General features: G+C 43.7%; 1 protein-coding gene across 1 annotated transcript in view; it reads right to left on the reverse strand.

The window, feature by feature from the left end:
• Positions 1-21220, reverse strand: part of KIF24 (kinesin family member 24) — a 41675-nt gene extending 20455 nt beyond the window's left edge. The window contains exons 1-5 of the mRNA XM_072993004.2: positions 20850-21220; positions 9006-9627; positions 8586-8775; positions 4780-4877; positions 2173-2388 (exon numbers count right to left, since the gene is read on the reverse strand). Coding sequence (XP_072849105.2) covers positions 2173-2388; positions 4780-4877; positions 8586-8775; positions 9006-9613 — 1112 coding nt within the window. The 5' untranslated portion in view covers positions 9614-9627; positions 20850-21220. The remainder of the gene's footprint in view (positions 1-2172; positions 2389-4779; positions 4878-8585; positions 8776-9005; positions 9628-20849) is intronic.
• Between the last annotated feature and the right edge of the window lie 56 nt (positions 21221-21276).

The following is a 21276-nucleotide window of genomic DNA, read 5'->3' on the forward strand; positions in this document are numbered from 1 at the left end:
TGTATTATCAGAACTTGCCACTAGATGGAACCAGTGATTATGCACGCTCTCTCACTCTCTCCGATTTGCATATCTGCTCTTTTTGGCATCTGTTGGGAGACAAGGCTTAGAACCGATCCCCCCACAGATACTAAAGTCCTGTAGTAAAATAATCTCCACCTGAGTTCCATGTGATAACAGAATAGATAAGAAGCGGGTATTCTTGTGGTGTGTTCCACAATCAGGCTGCCACCAAAGGACTACCTTCAATAATCCACCCACAAGTCTATAAAAGGACCTAAAGCACAACTTGAGCTAATCTCAGTGAATGGATGAGTTCGCATGACCTAAGGATGGTCTAATCTGAACATCACTGAGTTGAACTCCTCCCAAAATGAGGTGTAAACCCAATTAAATTGATTAAAGCTGCTTCATGCCATTTTGGGATCCATACTCACAGCTGGATATGCCAACACCTCCTATAGCTGCGAACATGTTTTTTTTTCGGGGGGGGGGATCAGCCATTAAGCACAAGCTAAGAATCTCCTTGTTGGTGCACAGAAAGAACCACCTGTCATCTAGACTGCCCTCTGACATGTAAGATCTCATCCAGTCCACAACCAATGTTGGGAAAATCAGAAAGTTAGATTTCCTCCACAGACTGAAAAGCCTTGTTAACGGAAGCAACACAGAAATCCTTGATCCAGTGAAACATGCAAATACATGGACCTCTCCCATTACAACTTTAAAAGGTAAAAATCCACAGAGGTCTGGACACTTCCCCACAGTCAAAAAGCCCTAGCTGCATGGTCATCAGCTAGGAACTGGGTTTATTGTTCTTCCCCAAGTCATCCACTTTATTCAAAAACAGTATTTCTTGCTGACATTTCCCAATGGGGCTTGTGCACTACATCCCATACTAGAGAATACAGGAGGAACAGACACGGCTGGGGTGTATCAGCCAGGACCGTCAGCAGTGAAATGAATTATGTTGATGTCCAAACTGTCAGCTGCGAATTGCACAGTTATTAGTCCAGAGGGAAAATTGAACATTCTCTGTCTCTTTGTCCCCCTCTAAAGTTCCTACAAACAGATGGACTCTGGCTCTTTGCTAGAAAGCAGCCTTTTCATCTGGCAAACGTCAACCCATGTCCTTCCTAGAGAAAAAGCTAACGCAACCGAGCCACATGTGAACAACATCCTTTCTTAAACTAAAGAATGGTCACACCTGGTATTTTTCAACATATTTATGTCTTGTCACAAAAGGCAGAAATAAGAGGTTGGCTTTTGAGAACTTTTACTGAATCAAATCCATCTTTAGTTAGTGTTGAGAGGAGAAGAGGCTTTTTCGGTCCAATCCCCTCCACATCAGCTGCAGCTGAGACAAAAATTGTCCTGACATAGCAGGTTGCATTTTGCCATTTGGGATTGTGGGCGTATATTTTGGTCCCAGGCCATGTAATGGATTGAGGCCAGAAAATGTCCCATGCTGCTTCGAGGCAAACCACGATGCTCAGAAGCACAACTGAGATGATGTGATTGTCCATTAAGTTGACTACATTCAAGGGGACACTGGAAATCTTAATTCAGGAAATTCAGTATATGCACATAAGGCTCTAATCTTGAACATACAGTAATATAGTGCATAACGTGGCCCTGCATAGCACAGATCCATTATAGCATCCATGCTTGGGTGACCCTGTTGTGGTGCTTGACAGAGGCCTGAGCTTCCTAAAGGAGGTAGGCTAAGCCTCCAGGAGACTTGGGGACTGATCTGCCCACTTGAGCCTCCTCCAGGTAACAGGGGCCCTGGTAGACCCAATTCTGTGCTCCAGATACACCAGGCCTCCGGGAGAATCAAGACCCAACCTACCCACTTCACACCAGATGTAGACATGGCCTCTAGAGAACTCCTGGCATAAGGGTAAATGGTAAAATGACCTCATTTAGCACTTACTCACTTAGCACTCCATTTCCTTGGCACGCATCCTGATGACTAAGCAGGAGTATTACTGTATCGGAATTCTCACAAGTTCAGAAAATACCCCCAGCATGTTTTTTATCCTGATGAATAAGGGCTGATTTGCTAAAAATAAATCCAGCCTATCATTCAAAGAAGCTTTTGTTCTGTTCAACTCCCTCTGATTTACAGGTCCTTTAAAAAAAAACTGTGTTCTCAGATTTAAGTAGTACCTCTTCCTTCCATTTAGCAGGTCATAAAGCTGCCCACAGTAGATCTCATAAAAGCTGATCCAGACGTGAAGGTCTTTCCCAGTCTGGGACGCTTCTAACTGCTTGAAGATATCTTTGGCTGCCAGGGCATACAGCCCCGGGTTTTGATGAGTGCCAATCATCGTGTAGGTCTTACCAGCCCCTGTCTGTCCATACGCGAAACAAGTGGCATTCTCCCTGTATGACAAAGCAAAAAGAAGTAACATGAGAAAGGAGACTCCACTTTCATAAAGCACCCTAAGATGAAAACACTGAAACGCAACGGTCTTGAAATTGCATAAGCAGTCAGAAAGCGCCCATCAAGGAGATTCCCTAAAGGATTCTTTCTTGCTTATATTAGTTACATGGAGGGCACCCCTTGGAGGCTGGATTGCAGAGGATGCAACCAAGTGGATAGAACACCGGTGGAGAAAAGAAGCAGGAAGCATCAATACAGAGAATCAGTATGATGTGTTGAGGTGTTACTCGCAAACTGGCAGGAGGAACAGGCGTTCCAATCCTCTCTGCTTCACTCAGTGCCAGCCAGCACCCCCCAATGGTATAGTTAAGCAGGGTGGCGGCGGCGTTCTTTCAAAAGCAAACCTTCCGGCACGAACCCCTTTACCCTCCTCTGGACGCTCGCTCCACCTCCTGCTCTTCTCCAAATCCATTTCCAGGCACTGTCTTTTCCACGCCAACCTTCCTGGACTCCTTAGCATGACGCGGTGAGAATCATTTATTTTGTGGTTTGCCTATGGCATCGCCAGTCATTTCTCACTGACCAGGAGCTACGTTTTATTATGTTTTGGCTGCATTGGAGAAAAACTGTTTGTTTAAACAAATGGCAAAGCCAAGGATGGGCAGGGATGTCCTCAAAAGAGAAGTGATGGAATTGCAGAATGGCTGCCACCATTTAGAAATACAACTTCTGTGCACAACAACTCTCAGAATTCCCCTGTCAGAGATTCAGAAAGTGGGGCTTTTCTAGGCTATGGGCACAGCCAGTAGTACTCAGAAGAATTTTTTTTTCTTCAACACAGGAGATAGTCGCCCAACTATAGGGAGCTGAAGCCATTCCCCCCCCCCATTGATTTATTACTACAAGTACCAGTTCTAGATTCAGTCTTTTCTGAACTGTGATGTCAGTCTCAAGTCACTATCAGCTCACGATATCTTTAATAACCTATCTTCAGCGCCAAAGGAAAATGCAGCAAAGAAATCTTAAGTATATCCAGAGGCACAATTTACGTAGGCCAGAAGAATATTGCTCTAATCCCTGCTCAGTTTGGTAGGACTACTCTAGAGGAAAAAACCAGTGGGGAATAGCTTCAGCTGGAGTAGACTGAAGACACAGAAGGCTGGCGTTCCAGACAGATGTTATTTTGAATCAGCCTCTGAAGCCATACATGAACACAAGGGAGCGCTCTGTAGCCAACAGGAAAATGGCATTAAAATAAGAAACAAGAAATTATCGTGTAATGAACAGCAAGCAAATTGGGGCTCTCAGCACTAGCTCTCCAGCCCACAAAAGCATTTCAATTTCAATCACAGTAAAAAGAGTAGCAGCCATAGGCTGGGATCCTGTTTGCATCAAAGTGCTCCCATCAAGGGAAAAGCAAAAACGATTTGAGTTTTTCAGCTCCCATGGTAGCCAGTGACACCTCGCACAAGAAGAAGCCCTATTCAAGCACATTAACCATCTCAACTATGGCAGCCTGGGAGATGGCACGGAGCCCCATAGGCCCCTATATTCAACTGCATTCCAGCCCTGGTCATTCTCTCCTCCAACAGAACAAAGAATGCTATGAACTTCCTGTAGGGTGACACCACATGGTTTTACTCTTAAGATATTTTGAACTTAACAACCATGATAAATAACACTGTGTTTTTCTGTCCCAGTGTCATGTGAGGTTTGCTCATGCATTGTGGATTCCACTTTTGCCCACCTGTCTAGAGGGAAGCGCCTCGCCTCGCTCCCTTCCATTATCACTGTTTTCAAGTGATTGCAGATGGATGAGTCTGAAGAGAAGTTCCTGCTGGCCTGAAAACTTTCCATGTAAACAGGAATCTCTCCTCTTCAGACTTAGCAGTGACAGGGGAAGGGGAGACGAGCTGCTCCCCTCCAAGTGTACTGAGAAAACCAGATTCTGATACCCTGTTTCCCATAAAATAAGACCTAACCTGAAAATAAGCCCTAGTATGATTTTTCAGGATGCTCGTCATAGAAGCCCTACCCCCAAAAATAAGCCCCAGTTAAGTGAAACCCCGTCCTCCACCCTGGTGCAGCAACCAGAAGAGGACATGACTGCATTTGAATAAATGTAGATGGTTGTACATGAATAAAATAAAATATCCCCTGAAAATAAGCCCTAATGCGTTTTTAGGAGCCAAAATTAATATAGGAAACAGGGTACAAATGAGTAGGTCTCAATCATCTAATTAAAAAAAAAAACCTCATGGAAAAGCCAGCCACACATAATGTAAGGAAAGCTATGGTGAGCAAAGAAAAAGGGAGGGTGAGGTGAAGATGGACATGAACAGGACAAAAAGCCAAAAGGTTAGCTGTCAGAGTGTGCAGTGATGGCCTACCCATTGAAAATGTGTTGGATGAGAGGGTGAGCAGTCTTCATGTACACATCCTGGTTGGAACAAGCTTCCCCAAAGACTTCGTCAAAGTAAAACACATGCTGGAAAAAGAAAAGGGATATTTATGCACAGAAGGTGGTCACTCCTTTTTCACCCACCGGCGGCAGAACATATTGCCACAGCTAGGGGGTCACATGACAAGTAAAAGCAGAAGGTTCAGAGACAATTTGGTCCAGTCCTGTCCACCTTCCAGCAACATACAAACTCCATCAGCAATCAGACAGACAAGGCAAATAAAGAGGGAATGTTCTCCCATGTATTTTTCAAATCTGTCAGTCAGTTGTTGTGAAACCTAAAGCAATGTGTGTAGCCAAAGCACAGTCAAGGGGGGGGGGGTGTCGCACTTCCTGGATCGAACGGATGCCCAATGGTGTGGAATCCTGCAGGACCAAGTCACAGCCCCAAACCAGGCCAAGGGAAGGATCTGCCATTTCTGACATTATCAATCTAGAGGCCAAAGAAAACTCAGGCACATTCCTGTACACTCCTCCATCTGTCTGTTTTTTCTTTTCATTTATATCCCATGATTCTTCCAAGGAGCTGATGGTAGCCTTTTATTATTTCAGATGGTAAGCACTTCAGGCTTCTTGGTTTTATAGGGGTTAAACCACTCCCTTTTCATGATGAGAAGCTCCTGGAGGAACATGTCCAGTGGAGCAAACTTGCTTTTTAAAGCACGGTGTCAGAATTTTACATGAAATCCTTGAGAGACCTACATTCTTGCAAGTGACAGAATTTAATGAAAGAGGAGGGTTTGGTGTAAAAAAAAAAGTGTTTTTAACTGAAAGAGCCCTTCTATGTCCTCTAAAAGCTTGTTTTTTAAAGGGGGGAACCTCAAAACAAGGCAAAATTGCCCCCAATAGGGCATATAGGGATTTGGGGGAAAATGAAGCCAAAGAAACTGCCCCTGGGGTTGTAGTCTCTCCCCCCCCCTTAGACAGATTAACAAGAGCCACAATAGGTTAGATCCTAAGAACATGAGAACTCTGGTTCTTTCGGTTTGTGCTACTCTGCGGCATATTTTGGATTTGTTTTCCAGCATGGACAAGTGCAGCTATCGTTGCTTTTCATTTGTATAGCCAGGAATCCGTGCACGTACCTAAGATTAAAATCCAGTGTTTGTCTTAGAAATTCACTGGTGTAGTGATTCATTCCGGCAATCACATAAAGACCATAGAATGCCCAGCCTAATTGCCCTACACAGAAACGCAAAATAGTCACTTGAAAATAAGCACAACTAGTATCAGTAAAGTTGTCAGTAAGTAGGTGACTTATTTTCGTCTTTTGGAAAGCCATGCATTAAGATATCTGAGAATCAGCTGCTGGGGATATGAATAAACAGCTAAAATGGCCCAAGTTGTAAACAGTAAGGATACGAAGCCTAATAGCCATATATGAAGGTTGCAGACATACAAGAATCCTGAAATGTGTTAGCTGACACTCTCTTGTGTCAACTACAAAGAAACCTGTGAGTGATTTGGCTATAGAGTCAGTTCATTGCCAAGAGAGAACAACAACAAACCCAAAGATAAACTCTCCCTCCCTTATTAGCAGAGACTTGAATAGTTCTAGCTTGGCAAAATCCTTGCTTACTCCTCATTGTCTCATGACGGATCAAAATTTCTTGACTTCAGTTGCCTAAAAAATAATCTGTAATCCGGACTGGGAATGAATGGAACATGTGTTTCAGTTAAACAATCCACTGACATTCTGGTGGATATTCTGAGCAGCTGTTTTTTACTACAGAGGCCAAGCCCATCTGCTGGCTTTGCAGAGAGGTTTCATCCTGCTGCTGCTGCTGACCAGAACGAGACATTGACATAAGGCAGCAGAGTTATCTGGAACTGAGAACAAGGCACGCAAGGCTGCTAACTCAAAACTCATTTGCTTCAGGAGAAAGATAAAAGGGAGAAGGGACAGAGGAAGTGTCTGATCGTTAACTGATCGTTATGACAGACCCCTTGCCTTCCAGTACGGGGCAGGCTGATGGAAGGCCATGCACTGTGCTGATGGACCCATGACACTGCCTTCGTTCAGCACGTAAGCCTCAAGCAAAAATGGACGATGCTCACTTTCTAGCAGGAAATAGAGAACACGCCATGCAAGAAAGAACACTTCACATTTAGAAATATAAGTCTGTCTTTTACTGTTATAATCAAAGGCAAACTGACTGCAATTACAAGAGAGTTTTAAATTTCTCAAGCAAGAGGAAAGAGACGTTTCTCATAGTTCAAATAAAATAAAGACAAGAATTTGGTTCACGTCATCCTGATGCCAAAATACAGTAGCCTCTCATGGGGTCTCCACTGTGTCTTCACAGTGCTAAAATGCCCACTTTTCTGGTATAGCCTGGAAGATGACCTCCTCAAGAGTGAGCAATACTTTTCTATTCCAAGACATGTGTGAAAATTAATCACACAGCATGAAGAGCATCAGTCAATTACAGTAATCCCATTGTGTCCCTCTCTCCCCTCCCCGCCCAGGTGTGAAGAGCAGAGAAGCTTAGGAATCAGCACACTCTTTGGCTGCTCTCAGTGCAGGTGGGCAACTGGGAGGCAGAAGAGGTGAACAAGGTATGAGTAAGAAGGGCACCCCAGCACTCACATCAGTTGATAGTTGGCCACATGTCCTAGACATTGCTTGGCTGTTAAAACTCTCAGGCGGCAAAGGCCGCAAGACCATGTTTTATTCATGTAATGGAATAAAATCCCTTTCCTAGATTACAACAACCCAGCAGCTGTTAAGCATGCTTGTACAGCCACGACAACAGTCCATTATAGGACTACCACTGAGAAGAAGGTTCGTAAGCAGCAGCAGGAACAGAATGCAGATGCTTGCTTATCATTAAAGGTCTGATGGAGAAAATTTTCCCCCAACTATGTTCCTGCAATTATACTGGCACTCTTTTACTTTAGGGGAACCATGCATGGAGTTGGCATTGGCTATCGATTGGGTGTTACTCTTGGTCTGAGTTTTATGACCACAACCCTTTACCGAGTCTGACCATCTACTAAGAGTTTTTCCTCCATCCTTTCCTGCTACTCACTGCCCCCATTATAAAAATAACTTAAAAACATGTTTTGCTTAAAAAGTCCCCTTATGGCTTTTAGACACACTGGGGCAATTTTACTATGTTCTGCCCCTAATCCAGTTGTTTCGACTTGGAGCGGCATTTGTTGTGAGACCAGACATCACCTAGAACAGCTCAGAAGCAGCAAAGTCAGGAAACGGTTCCCTGAAGCCACTAGAGCATGGAAGGGGGCTTTTTAAGGAGCACTTTTTAAATTTAAAGTGTTTTTCTTATGTGGTAGGCATAAAGGTTGCCCCCAAGGTCCAAGGCTGGGCATATGCAGCCTCTGGGTCATATGAAGTGCCTCCCCCTGCTTTAGAGGGTGCTTCCTCCTTTCTATCCAACCCTTACCTTCTGGGGCCTCTGGAACCGAATGCAAAAATGACAGTTTCAAGAAGGCTTTTTTCAAGAAGGATTCATCTTTTGAAATCTCTGGATCTTGGTATGAGCGGGTTTACTGTTTTACATTGTGTATGCTCCACTTTTATGTGATTGGGGTCTCTTCCATCCTTTTTAAAAAGGTATTAATTTTGGAATATACATATAAATATCAAATATCTGTAGCTTTTTTTCTGATTGAGACTACTGAAAATGAGTCAATGTGATACTATCATTTCAACGATTCAATAAATGCTAGGAGACTTAAGGAGAAAAAAGAGGACTGAATTTTTTTTTCAACCTGCAAAACATATTGGGTGAGGTCCACAGCCTCCTTTTTCTCGTGCAGTAGGAGAGTGTCTCTGTCTTCCACTGTGACAACGTTCAGTTCTCCACGTCGCTCTTCCTTTAAGCCTAGCGGACGCTTCCGAACACAAACCCGGATCTTCTCTTTCTCAGTCCATGGAGCCTCTTTCTCAGGGGCGTTCACTCTACAATAGATGGGATATCAAAAGGGGCTTACAAAGGCAATCCACACCACACACAGTCTGCAAATGAAATATACATGCAAGGCATATATTAGAATCTCATTATGGATGCCTGGCTGCTGAACCCCTGTTTTATCCATTTGGCAGCTGTGATCCTCCTGCCACATGTAGGTAGGAATGACATCATTGGTCATCTTCACAGCAACAAAAGAATAGAAATGAAAGGTTATTACCTGGTACAAGAGCGAGGCACTCCATAATTATACCCAGAAATATGAGCTACTCTTTGTACATAATGGGCTTCGGAATCCACCAAGAGAGGAGCGACGTCGTTGCACGAACTGAGAACTGGACTTCCCACCTGGTAATCTGTCCATGTTGCAGAGGAATACAAAGAGTCTTTTCTGGGTCTTTCATACTCGGTGTCATGACTCAACACTGACACGGCGTCATCCTTCTCTTCATTCACTGAACTGGGTAACATACACAGTCCAGTTTCAGGGCTTTTTCTTCCCTCTCTTTCCTCTGCCAGGGAATCAAAGTGAAGTTGTCTCCGGGGGCCGGATCTCGTCACTGGAGGTTGGAGGTAGGCAGCACCATCCATCTGAAAATGTTGCTGGTTTCTGCCTGCAGCTTCCTCTTCCGCCTGCAACGTTTTGATTATTCGAACAAGCTGGAAGAGGCGCTTGCGGTCCTTCATGTTATGCACGCCCAGTTCGGAATAATCTCTCATTGAGATCTTGGCCAGTTCATCAATCCTTTGAAAGCCCAGTGCAGTAAAGTTGGGATAATATTTCTCAAGTTCTGCCTCACAGAGGCATTCATAGAGACACGATGCCATTTTCTATCTAAAGCCTGTTAAACAAAAAAGACAAACTAGAATGTTTCTACATCTCTCTCTCTCTCTCTGCAACAGAACTTCTTCTAGTCAAACAGATTGACTGGATCCTGCAGTAAGCCCCCCCAAAAGTTTCAGGGCCCAGAAACAGCAGCACCTGAGAGATTTAGCCCCGTCTCTGCATACCCTACTACAGTATTCCATTTCTTATCACCGCAACCCCTACCCACAGCTCCATCTATAGATAACTTGAGCAGCTCCTGGATTCTAGGCTGAAATTAAAAGCAGCTTAGACTCTTCAAAAAGAGAATGCAACTTTTTAAATTACAGAGAGGTACCCTGGTACAACCTGAGAATATTTGAGCATGCAATCAGTTCTGATCAGTCATATATTCCGGATTTAACCACATAACAAAAATTCAGTTTTCAGTTAAACGACACGCATACACCAGAACACGCAACAGCTTACTTGTATCTCCCGCCTTCTGAAACTTCTCAAGTCTCTATAACTAATGCAAGAAGCTGCAGGAGCAAACTCCAGCTGCTACACAAAGAAACATGCCTAAATTTAGCTGTGCCCCTTCCGGGCCATCCATGTGTCCCAAATGCTCTGTATGGTTCATGATCAAAGGATAGGAAATAGATATGGATGGTTCCAAAAGGTCATTCCTCAAAGACAAAGGAGTCTTGCATGTATTAATAGAAAAACTTTTATAGTATTACAGTTCGAGATCAAATATAATCAATTTAAACTGAATGCACATGGGATGAGCAATTATAAATAGTTGCATGCTTATTTTTTTTTTTTACTTTTAATAGCTTTTCTCAAGTATTTATTGGTTGCAGCATACCATCTAAATACTGAGGCATTTATTCAAATGTATTTCAAGTTACTGACACTCTCATTTTTAAACACTCCCAAATTTTTGGATGCATAATCACAGAGTGCAGTTCACAAACCAACAAATTTAGTATGCGAGTCTCTCAATACGTGATCAACCCACCCTACAGGTCAAACGAATGCTAAATGCTTCATGTAGGCTTTTTCAACCAGTTTGGAAATCACTTCTATTGCTGGGAAGAAAAGCAAACCTTTTCTACTAAACAAAATGCTTTATTATGCTAGCATAACAATATTTTATAAAATCCTAGACATTTGAGATATTAGAGTGAGCACATGCATGTCTTCAAATGGGGGATGACTTAGAATTATTTAGATGAAGAGGTTTGGCTTTTGAAGAGGGAAACATGCTCTAAAAACCTAGAAAGCAGAACTACTTAGTGACCAAGGAATTCCTGAGGTGCAGAAAGTACATTCCACTTGTTTTTAACCTGTCATTTAAAGAAAAAGGAAGTCTGGACATTCACCAACTTTACTAAAGGAACAACCTTGCACAGGGCAAATTTTACACTGTTCTTCAAGTCACTCCTGACTTATGGCAACCCTATAAATTAATGACCTACTAAACGTCATGCCATTAACTGTCCTTCTCAGGTCTCTCAAACTAAATGACGTGGTATTCTTTACCGAGTCAATCCATGTCATTATAGGCCTTCTTTTCCTACTACATTTCACTTTTCGAGCATTACTGTCTTTTCTAGGGAGACGTCTTGGTTCCTCATGACATGACCAAAGTAAAATAGGCTCCATTCAAGGGTCCCTCTAAGCGGCACAAGGTGTGTAGCACTGTATTGGTGCCACACACCAACAGTTAGTGTTGCCGCTCACTTGGCTGTCACAGCCAGAACTTTGCATGTGCGGGGCAGGGTTTCCGCGCAGTGCTGGCTGAAAATCAGAGGGAACATTGGCTCCATTTCATTTCAGCTTTGTGTAGGATTTGGGATTTTGATCTTCATTTGATGTAGACACTACTGTCTTTCTGGAGATCCATAGTATCTGTAAAGGCAACACATTTCAAATGAATCAATTCCCCCCCCCCCCAGTAAGCTGGATAATCTTGTCCATAGTTTCAATCCTTACATTTAAGGCTTATTAAGCTCCTTCACAACTGCCCTTCCAAGTCCCACTCTTCTTCTGGTTTCTTAGCTACTGTCTCTGTTTAGATAGATGATTCAATTAAAATATAGGATTATCAACAATTTCAGTTTCTTCACCATCAACATTAAAGTTAATTCTTCCATAATGATTACTTTTCTTAATATTCAGCTTTTGCAGTTTCTTCTTCTTCTTCATCTGTTGCCTTTTCAAGTACAGTACGTACTTGATTTTTTTTACTGGAACTATTAAGTCTCTTCTGATAATGTGGCCACTGATTCTACATCTTAGTCTGGTGTCTGAGCTCTGAGTAATCCACCTAGCAGTCTAGATTTGTCAGAGAGTGGCATTCACTCTGTGACTGTCTCTGGATCAGGATGCATAATGCAAGTTTCCCCCCGAGTGTGCTTACTTTACATACTCTTCTGATACCTTGGCAGCTCAGGAAATCATAGAATTACAGAAAAAAATGAGTTGGAAGAGGCTTATAAGGCCATGGACTCCAACCTCCTGCTTAATACAGGAATCCCAAAGTTAAAGTCTATCTGACAGGTGGCTATCTATCTTTCTCTTGAATGCCTTCAATGCTGGAGAATGCATCACCCCCTGAGGTCATTGGTTCCACTGTTGTACTGCTCTAACAGTTAGGTCATTTTCCCCCCTCACATTCAACCAAAATCTGTCTTCCTGTAACTTCGGCCCATTATGTACATGTCCTGCCCTCTGGGGTGATGGAGAACAGATCCTGCCCCTTCTCTGTAGGACCATCTTTCAAGTATTTGAAAAGTGCTATTTATCTCCTCTTAACTGCAAGAACAGTTAAGAAATTTTTCCTGATATTCAGCCTAAATCTGACTTCTTGAATTTCTGTGGCCAGCATCTTCAGAGGAAAGGAGTTACAACACAAAGTTCTAACTCCTGTCCTCTGAAGATACTGGCCAGAGACTGGTGAAACGTTAGGAAGAAAAACCTCCAGAACACGACCAAACAGCCTGAAAAACCTACAACCACCATTGGATCCCAGCCGTGAAACCCTTTGAGAATACACTCTTCTAGTTTGTCAGCATCCTTCTTAAAGTGTGGTGTCCAGAACTATGCCCAGTACCAAATCCTACACCAGTGCTGATTAGAGGGGAACTGGTATCTCACATGATTTGCGGGCTGTACTTCGGTTAATACAGCTTAAAATAACATTAGCTATTTTAATTTTATGCAAATCCCTACAAAGATAGCAATTTCGTTTGAGTGACCATGCGATACATTAAAGCAGTTCAGGGCTACAAGCAGAAGAGTCAATTTGCAATTCAAATCATATTTAAGATGTAATTTCACTTCAGATGGAAACCAATGGCCGATTTCCCTTTGGTCTCACTTAGGCCTAGATTAAATTCTTAGCCACTGGACTATGAGCCTCATAGTCCAGTGCACCTTAGAACCTGTACATATAATTAGCTTACTCTGACAAGTGCCTCTGCTTTTTATCTCTTCCCACCCATTTTCTAAAGCATTCATGACTCTCCTTCACCTTTCGTTTTGCTTTCGCCACCACCCTATGAAATACATTAGGCAGGACAGAGTTTCCCCATCACTTTCATGGCAGAATGGAGACTTCAGTTTTGTTCTTCTGATCTGAAGGCCAAATGCTATGTCCTCTGTGCTAGGTAAAGGTTCCCCTTGACATTTAGTCCAGTCGTGTCGGACTCTAGGGCGCGGTGGTCATCCCCGTCTCCAAGCTGCAGCGTTTGTCCGAAGACAGTTTCCGTGGTCGCGTGGCCAGCGCGACTAGACACGGAACGCTGTGGCCTTCCCACCGAGGTGGTACCTATTTATCGACTCGCATTTTTACATGCTTTTGAACGGCTAGGTTGGCAGGAGCTGAGACAAAGTAATAGGAGCTCATTCCGCCACGTGGATTTGATCTTACGACGGCTGGTCTTCCTACCTTGCAGCATAGAGGCTTCTGTGGTTTGACCCACAGCGCCACCACGTCCCCTTCTGTACTAGAGCAGTTCTCAAAATGGCTTATGACCCCACAAATACATACTAGTTTTTCAATCTGTTGTGACTCTCACGCAAATACAGGCCAATTTGTCAAAAGTAAATAATTTTTATGCCTGGCTCTGTCAAGGAGGGAACTGCAGATTTCTTGTTTCCAGGGCCATCTGGTGGTACAAGCACAAGATACGCATTGTCTCAGAATCTCAATATTTATAAGTCAGGATGATTTTATATCTGCAAGGCAACAATATCCAGAGACATGCCCCCTGGAAAAAAAAAGGAAACAGAACTAGTTTCTAGCAAGTCGTGTTGCTTTCATCTTGCACACTGGAAAGCATGAATGCTTCCTCAAAACTCTTGGAGCAAGTTGGTGGCCCAAGAAATGTGTCCGTAAGAATAAACTGCAGCAGGGTGGATCTCTGGGGTTAGGGTGCGGCAAGGAATTTATCACCAGGATTAGAATTTCAACACCCACAGGAACAGCTGTTGCTTTCCCCCTTTCTTCCAAGAGGTCACAGGGCACATAGCAAAGCAAAATGGCTTCCCTCCCCCCTTGCTTCGTCAAAACACGACTCTAACACACCCTTCAAAAAACAAAAAAATGCACTGTCTATCTTGTGATAATCTATCAAATCTAGACAATGGCCTAAATCCAACTGTTAGCTGTGTGTGTTCTGTGCCCTCAACTCGGAACCGACTTAGAGTGACCCTAGTAGGGTTTACAAAGCAAGAGAGATATTTTAAGGACTAGTTCCACCTGTTCTTCTCCCCCAGTGAGTTTCCATGGCCAAGCAGGGATTCAAACTCAAAGAGGCCCATGGAATGAATGGGACTTTGGCAAGCCCAGCCTTCTTTACTTATGTCTCGTTGATTTAGTTCTAATCAGTAACTGGATTTAGCTGTTGCTGATGAAGAATTAAACCTCAAGATTCTGCCCAAATAAATTATTATTGTGTATAAAAAGATTTCCTATCCCACTTTGTCATTTTTAAAAACAATATAAAAATTAAAATGTCAAAGACAGGATACCAGATAAAATTTTGTTTTGAAGCCATGTTGAAATGTGATTATTAGCCAGTGTCTTTGGATGTTTAAGGATCTTGGCCTAAGTAGCTAGCACCACCTTTCGTAAGTGCGCAGTTTTAATTTGCTTAAAATGTTTTAAGCAGTTTAAAATTGTTTTAAATTGCTTTTGTTGTATCCTGCCATGAGACTTCATGATGGAGGGCAGGATACAGATATTCTTGAGAGATCAAATACTTCACTCAGAAGGAAGAACTTTATGGCATCATTGAAAACTAACAAGGAAAGGAAGAGACAACACCCCCCCCCCCAAAAGGCAGGCAGTTCCAAAGCCTAGACATGGTCACAGCTCTTTTCTGTGGCCTTGCCTCATCATCTCAACCTCTGGCATGATACGAAGGACTGCTTCTCCAATAAGGTTAACCAGCTATTATGAGAGAAGATATATTGAATCATGTATAAATGGTACAGAATTTAATGCACATAATGCTGTGGGGATTAAATTCCCTTCCCCTTTGCATCCCAGATCTCCTCCAGAAAGCTGGAGGGGTGGTACCAAGAACAATTGGGGGCAGACGGGGGTTATGAACAGCTGAAGAGTGGAAAGGCCAGCACTGTGCAAAATTCTGCTCACACAATTTTGGATGTAGCCCTCATTATTATTTTTTTTAAAAAAATCATAGTGGTTTTTCCTCATCAAAGGCAGTCACAAAAGGTGTCTGTTGTCTATTGGTATTCACATACGGTTTCCATATCTTGCGCCACTAACTGCAGCTAACGGAGAAGGTGCTAGACTTCGCCTCAGTGGTGTTCCTGGTTCATTTGCACAAGGATGCAACCTAGAACCTTACGTTGCAAATCTTAGGCAAGCACCACTATAACTCCAGTCATTAAATCTTTATGGTGCCATTTTTCATTTCTGCATTTAATCCAATTAACACTGCTTGTGCTGTTGTCTTTTTCATTCTTTCTATCATAAAGTGTGAAAATAGGTGGGGCACATTTAATAAAAGGGAATACATTTCTTATTTTGTGGCTTATTCACTGGTAGCTGTAGTTAAAATTTATCAGGCTATCATTAATACCTGCATTTACTAATCTTAACTACCGAAACTTTATCTGTATTCTGAGCATCTTTTGTATTAATTTTAGCCAGATGATCTCACTGGAAAAGCTTCGGCAGCACAACTGCTATAGGGCAACTGCTTTAAACAACAGCTGTTGTGGGGCCTGGAAGCCTCTCATTTTCATGGCGAGTGAACAAAATAAGCTGCTGTTATATCGGCTGGGCGGTTAGTTTAAAATAGTGTTTGATTCTTGCCTGTGCAATGCTTTGCAAAGTCCAAGGATGTATTCTTCATTATGTGTCTATATAAAGGGAAATGCCTTGTTACATACTTATTGCTTCAGTTCTTGTGTTAGTGGTTCCTGTTACATGGCAACTCGCTTCCTCCTTTCAAGAAGGCTGGAGGTGGGGCAGCTGCTTGGACTTCATCAAGAGTGTCTTTTTCCCAGTTCAGAAGACATTCCAAAACCCAAAGAGGGCCTTAGAACTATGTCGCTGACAGTCCTGTCCTTGGCACAAGGTAACAACGAAGAAAGGAATACATGCTGCCTTTTACTGAGTTTACCCACAGCTGAAGACAACACCAAGAACTGAACTTATGGTTTCTATTTGTTACCCAAACCCCTTTAAAGGGAAAGTCTAACTGAAAATCCAGAGAGGGGGTATAGCTCAGCTCTGAAGCAGGGTCCTTTCAAGCTCTGCTATATTCACAGGCTAGAAAAGAAGCCAGCCCTGTGCCACTCACTCGTTTCTGCCTGGTTTTCTCCCCAATCTCTAACAACATCTACAATGGGTGGAGGTCTGATGGCTTTAGTTCTGAAAATTGGTCCCTTTGGAATACTAAGAATCCATCTCCAGTATAAATCTGCTTAAGAGGGTGCCCAGCAGCAACTCACTCTGAGGAATTGCTGAGCCTGACAAGTAAAACTGTTCAGAAGGAATGTCAACCCTAATTTCAATACCAATGAAATCAACTGATTGCATAGTGCAGGTGAAGAAGTGAGATGGAGAACTTATTTTCTGCATCCTAGCACAAGACTTCAGGGTATCTTACTACAGCCCTGCGTAGGTACATGAAAAGGTGGCCATTCACTCACCCATGCCCTTCGGCTCTTTGTTCTCAACTGCATGAAACCTACACGCGTGCATCAACTGTATGAGAACTTTGCCCCATGACAGCTGCCTAGCTAGTCAATGCTTCCTGGCTTAGGGCAGGGGTTGGCAAAATGTAGGGCTGGGCCCAAACTTCTTGAAGCTCCCTCTTTTTTCAGGTTTTTAAAAAGGTGAATTTTAGCTCCCAGGAGCCTTCACGAGTGGCAAGTGATTGCTCAAAAGTTTACAGCTCCCTTCCCACACCATTTACCACTCATAAACAGCAAATTTTATCTAGCCATTTCCAGTTTTGTTTTGATACGGTTGACAGTGTGTCCCAGGGGGAGTAGACTCAAGGGTGGAAAGATCCACCAAGGCTGGCCACACTTGCCCCAGGGCAAGGGGCAAAAGGCATGCCTCTGCTCTCCCTTTTCTCTCCCATACTACTGACAAGTACCTGTAAGAAATGCAGATATCACTCCATACAAAGTGTAACCACATGTTCTATCTACTTATCTATCAGCTGCTTTTCTGCCAATAAGGGGACTCAAGGTACAGTATTAAACTTTAGCAATCGTACTGATGTACCAAATACAGCCAGTGTGATTTCCCTGTACCTCGTAGTACAACTAAAAATATATTATGGGAAACAGCCATTCTCTGCTAAGCGGTAAAGACAAGTTGGCATTCCTGCATTTCCTTTGTTATAAACAAGACTCTATAAAACAATTTACATAGGCATACTATCCTCTGAAAAACAGGACAAGGATGCTGCTGCCTGGTAAAGGTTCCCCTTGACCTTGAGTCCAGTCGTGTCCGACTCTAGGGTGCGGTGGTCATCCCCATCTCCAAGCCATAGAGCCAGCGTTTGTCCTCAGACAGTTTCCATGGTCACGTGGCCAGCACGACTAGACATGGAACTCTGTGACCTTCCCACCGAGGTGGTCCCTATTTATCTACTCACATATTGACATGTTTTCGAACTGCTAGGTTGCCAGGAGCTGGGATAAGCAACGGGGGCTCACTCCGTCGCGTGGATTCGACCTTACGACAGCTGGTCTTCCAACCTTGCAGCACAGAGACTTCCGCGGTTTAACCCACAGTGCCATCATGTCCCTGCTCCTGCCCGAGAGAGCAGCAAATAAACAGGCAAAACGCAAGATGCCATATGGAACATTTCCACTTGGGTGCATCCTATAAGAAAAACCTACTTGAAATAAAATACTTTTTTTTACTCTCTTGTGTTCCTTTAACTATAAAAGTCATTCTAAGCAACTTGGGATGCGATTCTATACTGTTGTACTTGGGTGTCTCTGTCTGCAATTTCACCGCTAGCATAATTCATGCTTTCCTAATACCTCAATATGCCTACTTGGAAATTTTCTAAGTGACACCAACTGGTGTTCTGCTTGCAAACATAAACCAGGTGCAAGGTATGATATGCCATGGCAAAACCGAAGACATATCTGGTATGATGGTATGGCCTGGCCACCTGTGCCGCACAGAAATTGCTCCCACAATATGAAATGCACTTGTGCTTACAGAGTCCCTTTAAAATATCTACAAGACATCCCTCTTCCTCAAGCAGCTGCATTTTAGTCATTCTGAGGCATGCCCAAACATACCAAACAAGTAGTGAACCCACAAGCACAGAAGCTATTCTCTGTCTTCAGTCTGCAGTCTTGATAGCCAGCATGCTGCAGGAAGGTAGAAGATGCTGGAAGGACAGATCTCACAATTTTCAATCAGATTGGTTTTCTGAATGGAAAACAGTTATCTGAACTCAGGAGTGAAAGAAATATTGTTTCAGCCCTGTACATTTATAATAGTACAGAGATGACATACTCCAAGGAGCCTACTGTCATCACAGCAAACTCTCATCTGAAATAAGAGACCATCAGGGAGCCCGTTGGGACATGCCTACAGGTATTCCTAGCTCATGATGCTTGTAAAAAGTCTTCAATGCAAGGGTCTTTCAGGCAACATAAACTGGTAGAGAAAAGATAATGACAAGTTTTGTTTGTTATTTGTACCTTTTTAAAATCGTGCCTCTCCTCCAAGAAGATCAGAGTAGCATATGTGTTTTTCCAAACACCTTTTTTTATATTCTCCAGGGTAAGTTATTAAGTTGCGTATTAAGTAAGGGCAAAAGGAGGTTCCTGGATCAACAATGCCCACTATAGTGCATGACAGAGTGTGGATCTGAACCTAGATATTGCTTGGTCGAAGGCCATTCTACTGACTCTCAAGATGGCTCAATCCACACTACAGAGGAGACTAAAGAAAGAAAAGAACTGTGCCGGGCACAACGAGTAGTTGTTGTTTAGTCGTTAAGTCGTGTCCAACTCTTTGTGACCCCATGGACCAGAGCACACCAGGCCCTCCTGTCTTCCACTGCCTCCCGGAGTTGGGTCAATTTCATGTTGGTTGCTTTGCAGACAATGTCCATCCATCTCGTCCTCTGTCCTCCCCTTCTCCTCCTCTTGCCCTCACACTTTCCCATCATCAGGGTCTTTTCCAGGGAGTCCTCTCTTCTCATGCGATGGCCAAAGTACTGGAGCCTTAGCTTCAGGATCTGTCCTTCCAGGGAGCACTCGGGGTTGATTTCCTTCAGAACGGATAGGTTTGTTCTCCTTGCAGCCCAGGGGAATCTCAAGAGTCTCCTCCAGCACCACAATTCAAAACCATCCATTCTTCGGCAGTTAGCATTCTTTATGATCCAGCTCTCACTTCCATACATCACTACTGGAAAAACCATAGCTTTGACTATGCGGACCTTTGTCGGCAAGGTGATGTCTCTGCTTTTTAAGATGCAGTCTAGGTTTGTCATCGCTTTCCTCCCAAACACTGAGTAGTACAGACAGTTAAAAACAGGGGTAGCAACTCTTCCCACATAAACAGCTCAATTTCCAGAAGCCATCTCTGTTTGAAGAAGTTTAGTTGGATGGCATACGAATTCCAAAATAAGGCACAACAGGGAACTCCTCTCTTTAACAGGGTTGCTCTCATTGCAAATTTTTTAAAAAGCAATGGTGCTTGGTTGGTAGGATGTTGGTGTCTATGATTCCAGAACTTTGCAATTTTCTCCCCTGAGAAAACAACAGAGACTTATGCTATTTGAAGACAAGAAGCTTATTATTACTATTATTAGCTTTCCAAGGCAGGCATTATAGCATGTTTGTTAGTTTTATAGTACAATGACCCTGTTTTTGCTCCTGCAAAAACAAACCAACACAGCCACCCCCGGGTATTTTTTTCACCAGGAGATTTCCTCCCTTTTCCTTTCCTTATTCACAGGTCTTTTAAGATCTGCTAGTCTCCCAAGTTCGGTTTTTCCCATGGTCTCAGGCCCTATTTTATCTTGACTTTTAAATTTGCTCATTTCATCACTTGGATGGTTTCGAGAGGATCCTACCGGGACTGAAGGGGGGGGAGCATTGCCTTCTGTGATCCATCTTAATTAAGGAAAACAACCCTCAGCATCTCATTCCAAGTGACCCAAACAGCCGACAGGACAGCACAGCTAGCAAACATTTGAACTTCTGGATATTCTGAACTATGGATCTTTTTTTCAAGGAACAGCCAAGCAGGGCTGCCTGCCACCTCTTTAACATCACCAAGCACACAATCTTTGCAATTAAAAAGAAAAAAAATACAGGACAGATGTAAGGTAAGCATTGGCTGCTCCTGATTTCAGCTGAACTCCGTGAGGCATACAGGGAATTCCAGCTCTGCAGTTAGTTAGTTAGATGGTTAGTGAGATAGTTAGTTAGTTACAGTAGTTAGTTAGTAATTTTAACCCCACCCATTTTTTGGCCAGGCCACTACTCTCGGTAGCTGCAAGATAAACATAAAATAAAATCCAATGACCCACCCATTTAAAGGTGATGCTTTTCCATGGCCTGGAAGGCTTCTAGACTCTCCTGGGGCTTCCAGCGGATTTTAAGATTGTTTCCCCCCCCCCCCATGACCGCCTTCATTCCTTCTTTTCCCACCCCCACCCCCCAAGCTTTAAAAACGCCCTAGAGGGAAAGTCCGTCTGAAGGCGAGCGGGGAGTTATTACCTCAGGTCTTCTCCCTTCTGAACAAACTTCCAGGACAGAAGAAGCAGCTCCGGCTAAGCTTGGCGGGCGACGCGCCGGTCACCACGTATCCCTGTCGCCCTGGCAACGGGGCAGAGGTCAAGGCCGGAGGGACGACGCCCCCCCCACCTCTTCGGCCTCCACCGCAGGAGGCCCCTTCCGTCTGAGTTGGGAGCCCAAAGAGCGGCTCCCTCGGTGCGCGCGCGGGAAGCTCCCCGAAACCGCGCCAGAAGCGCCGCCTAGGCCGCGTCACCATGGCAACGCGGCCAAGCCGGCGTTCGAACCCTCGCGCCCTTTTGTCGCGCCGTGTAGCGTCACCAAAGCTATCCAATAGGACGCTCAGTTGGAGGAAGCCCCCTTCAACCAATCAAGGAAGCTATAAGGAGGCGGGAAGGCGGTTCTCTAGGGG

Source organism: Pogona vitticeps, chromosome 2, assembly GCF_051106095.1.
Source record: "Pogona vitticeps strain Pit_001003342236 chromosome 2, PviZW2.1, whole genome shotgun sequence".
Lineage (NCBI taxonomy): Eukaryota > Metazoa > Chordata > Lepidosauria > Squamata > Agamidae > Pogona > Pogona vitticeps.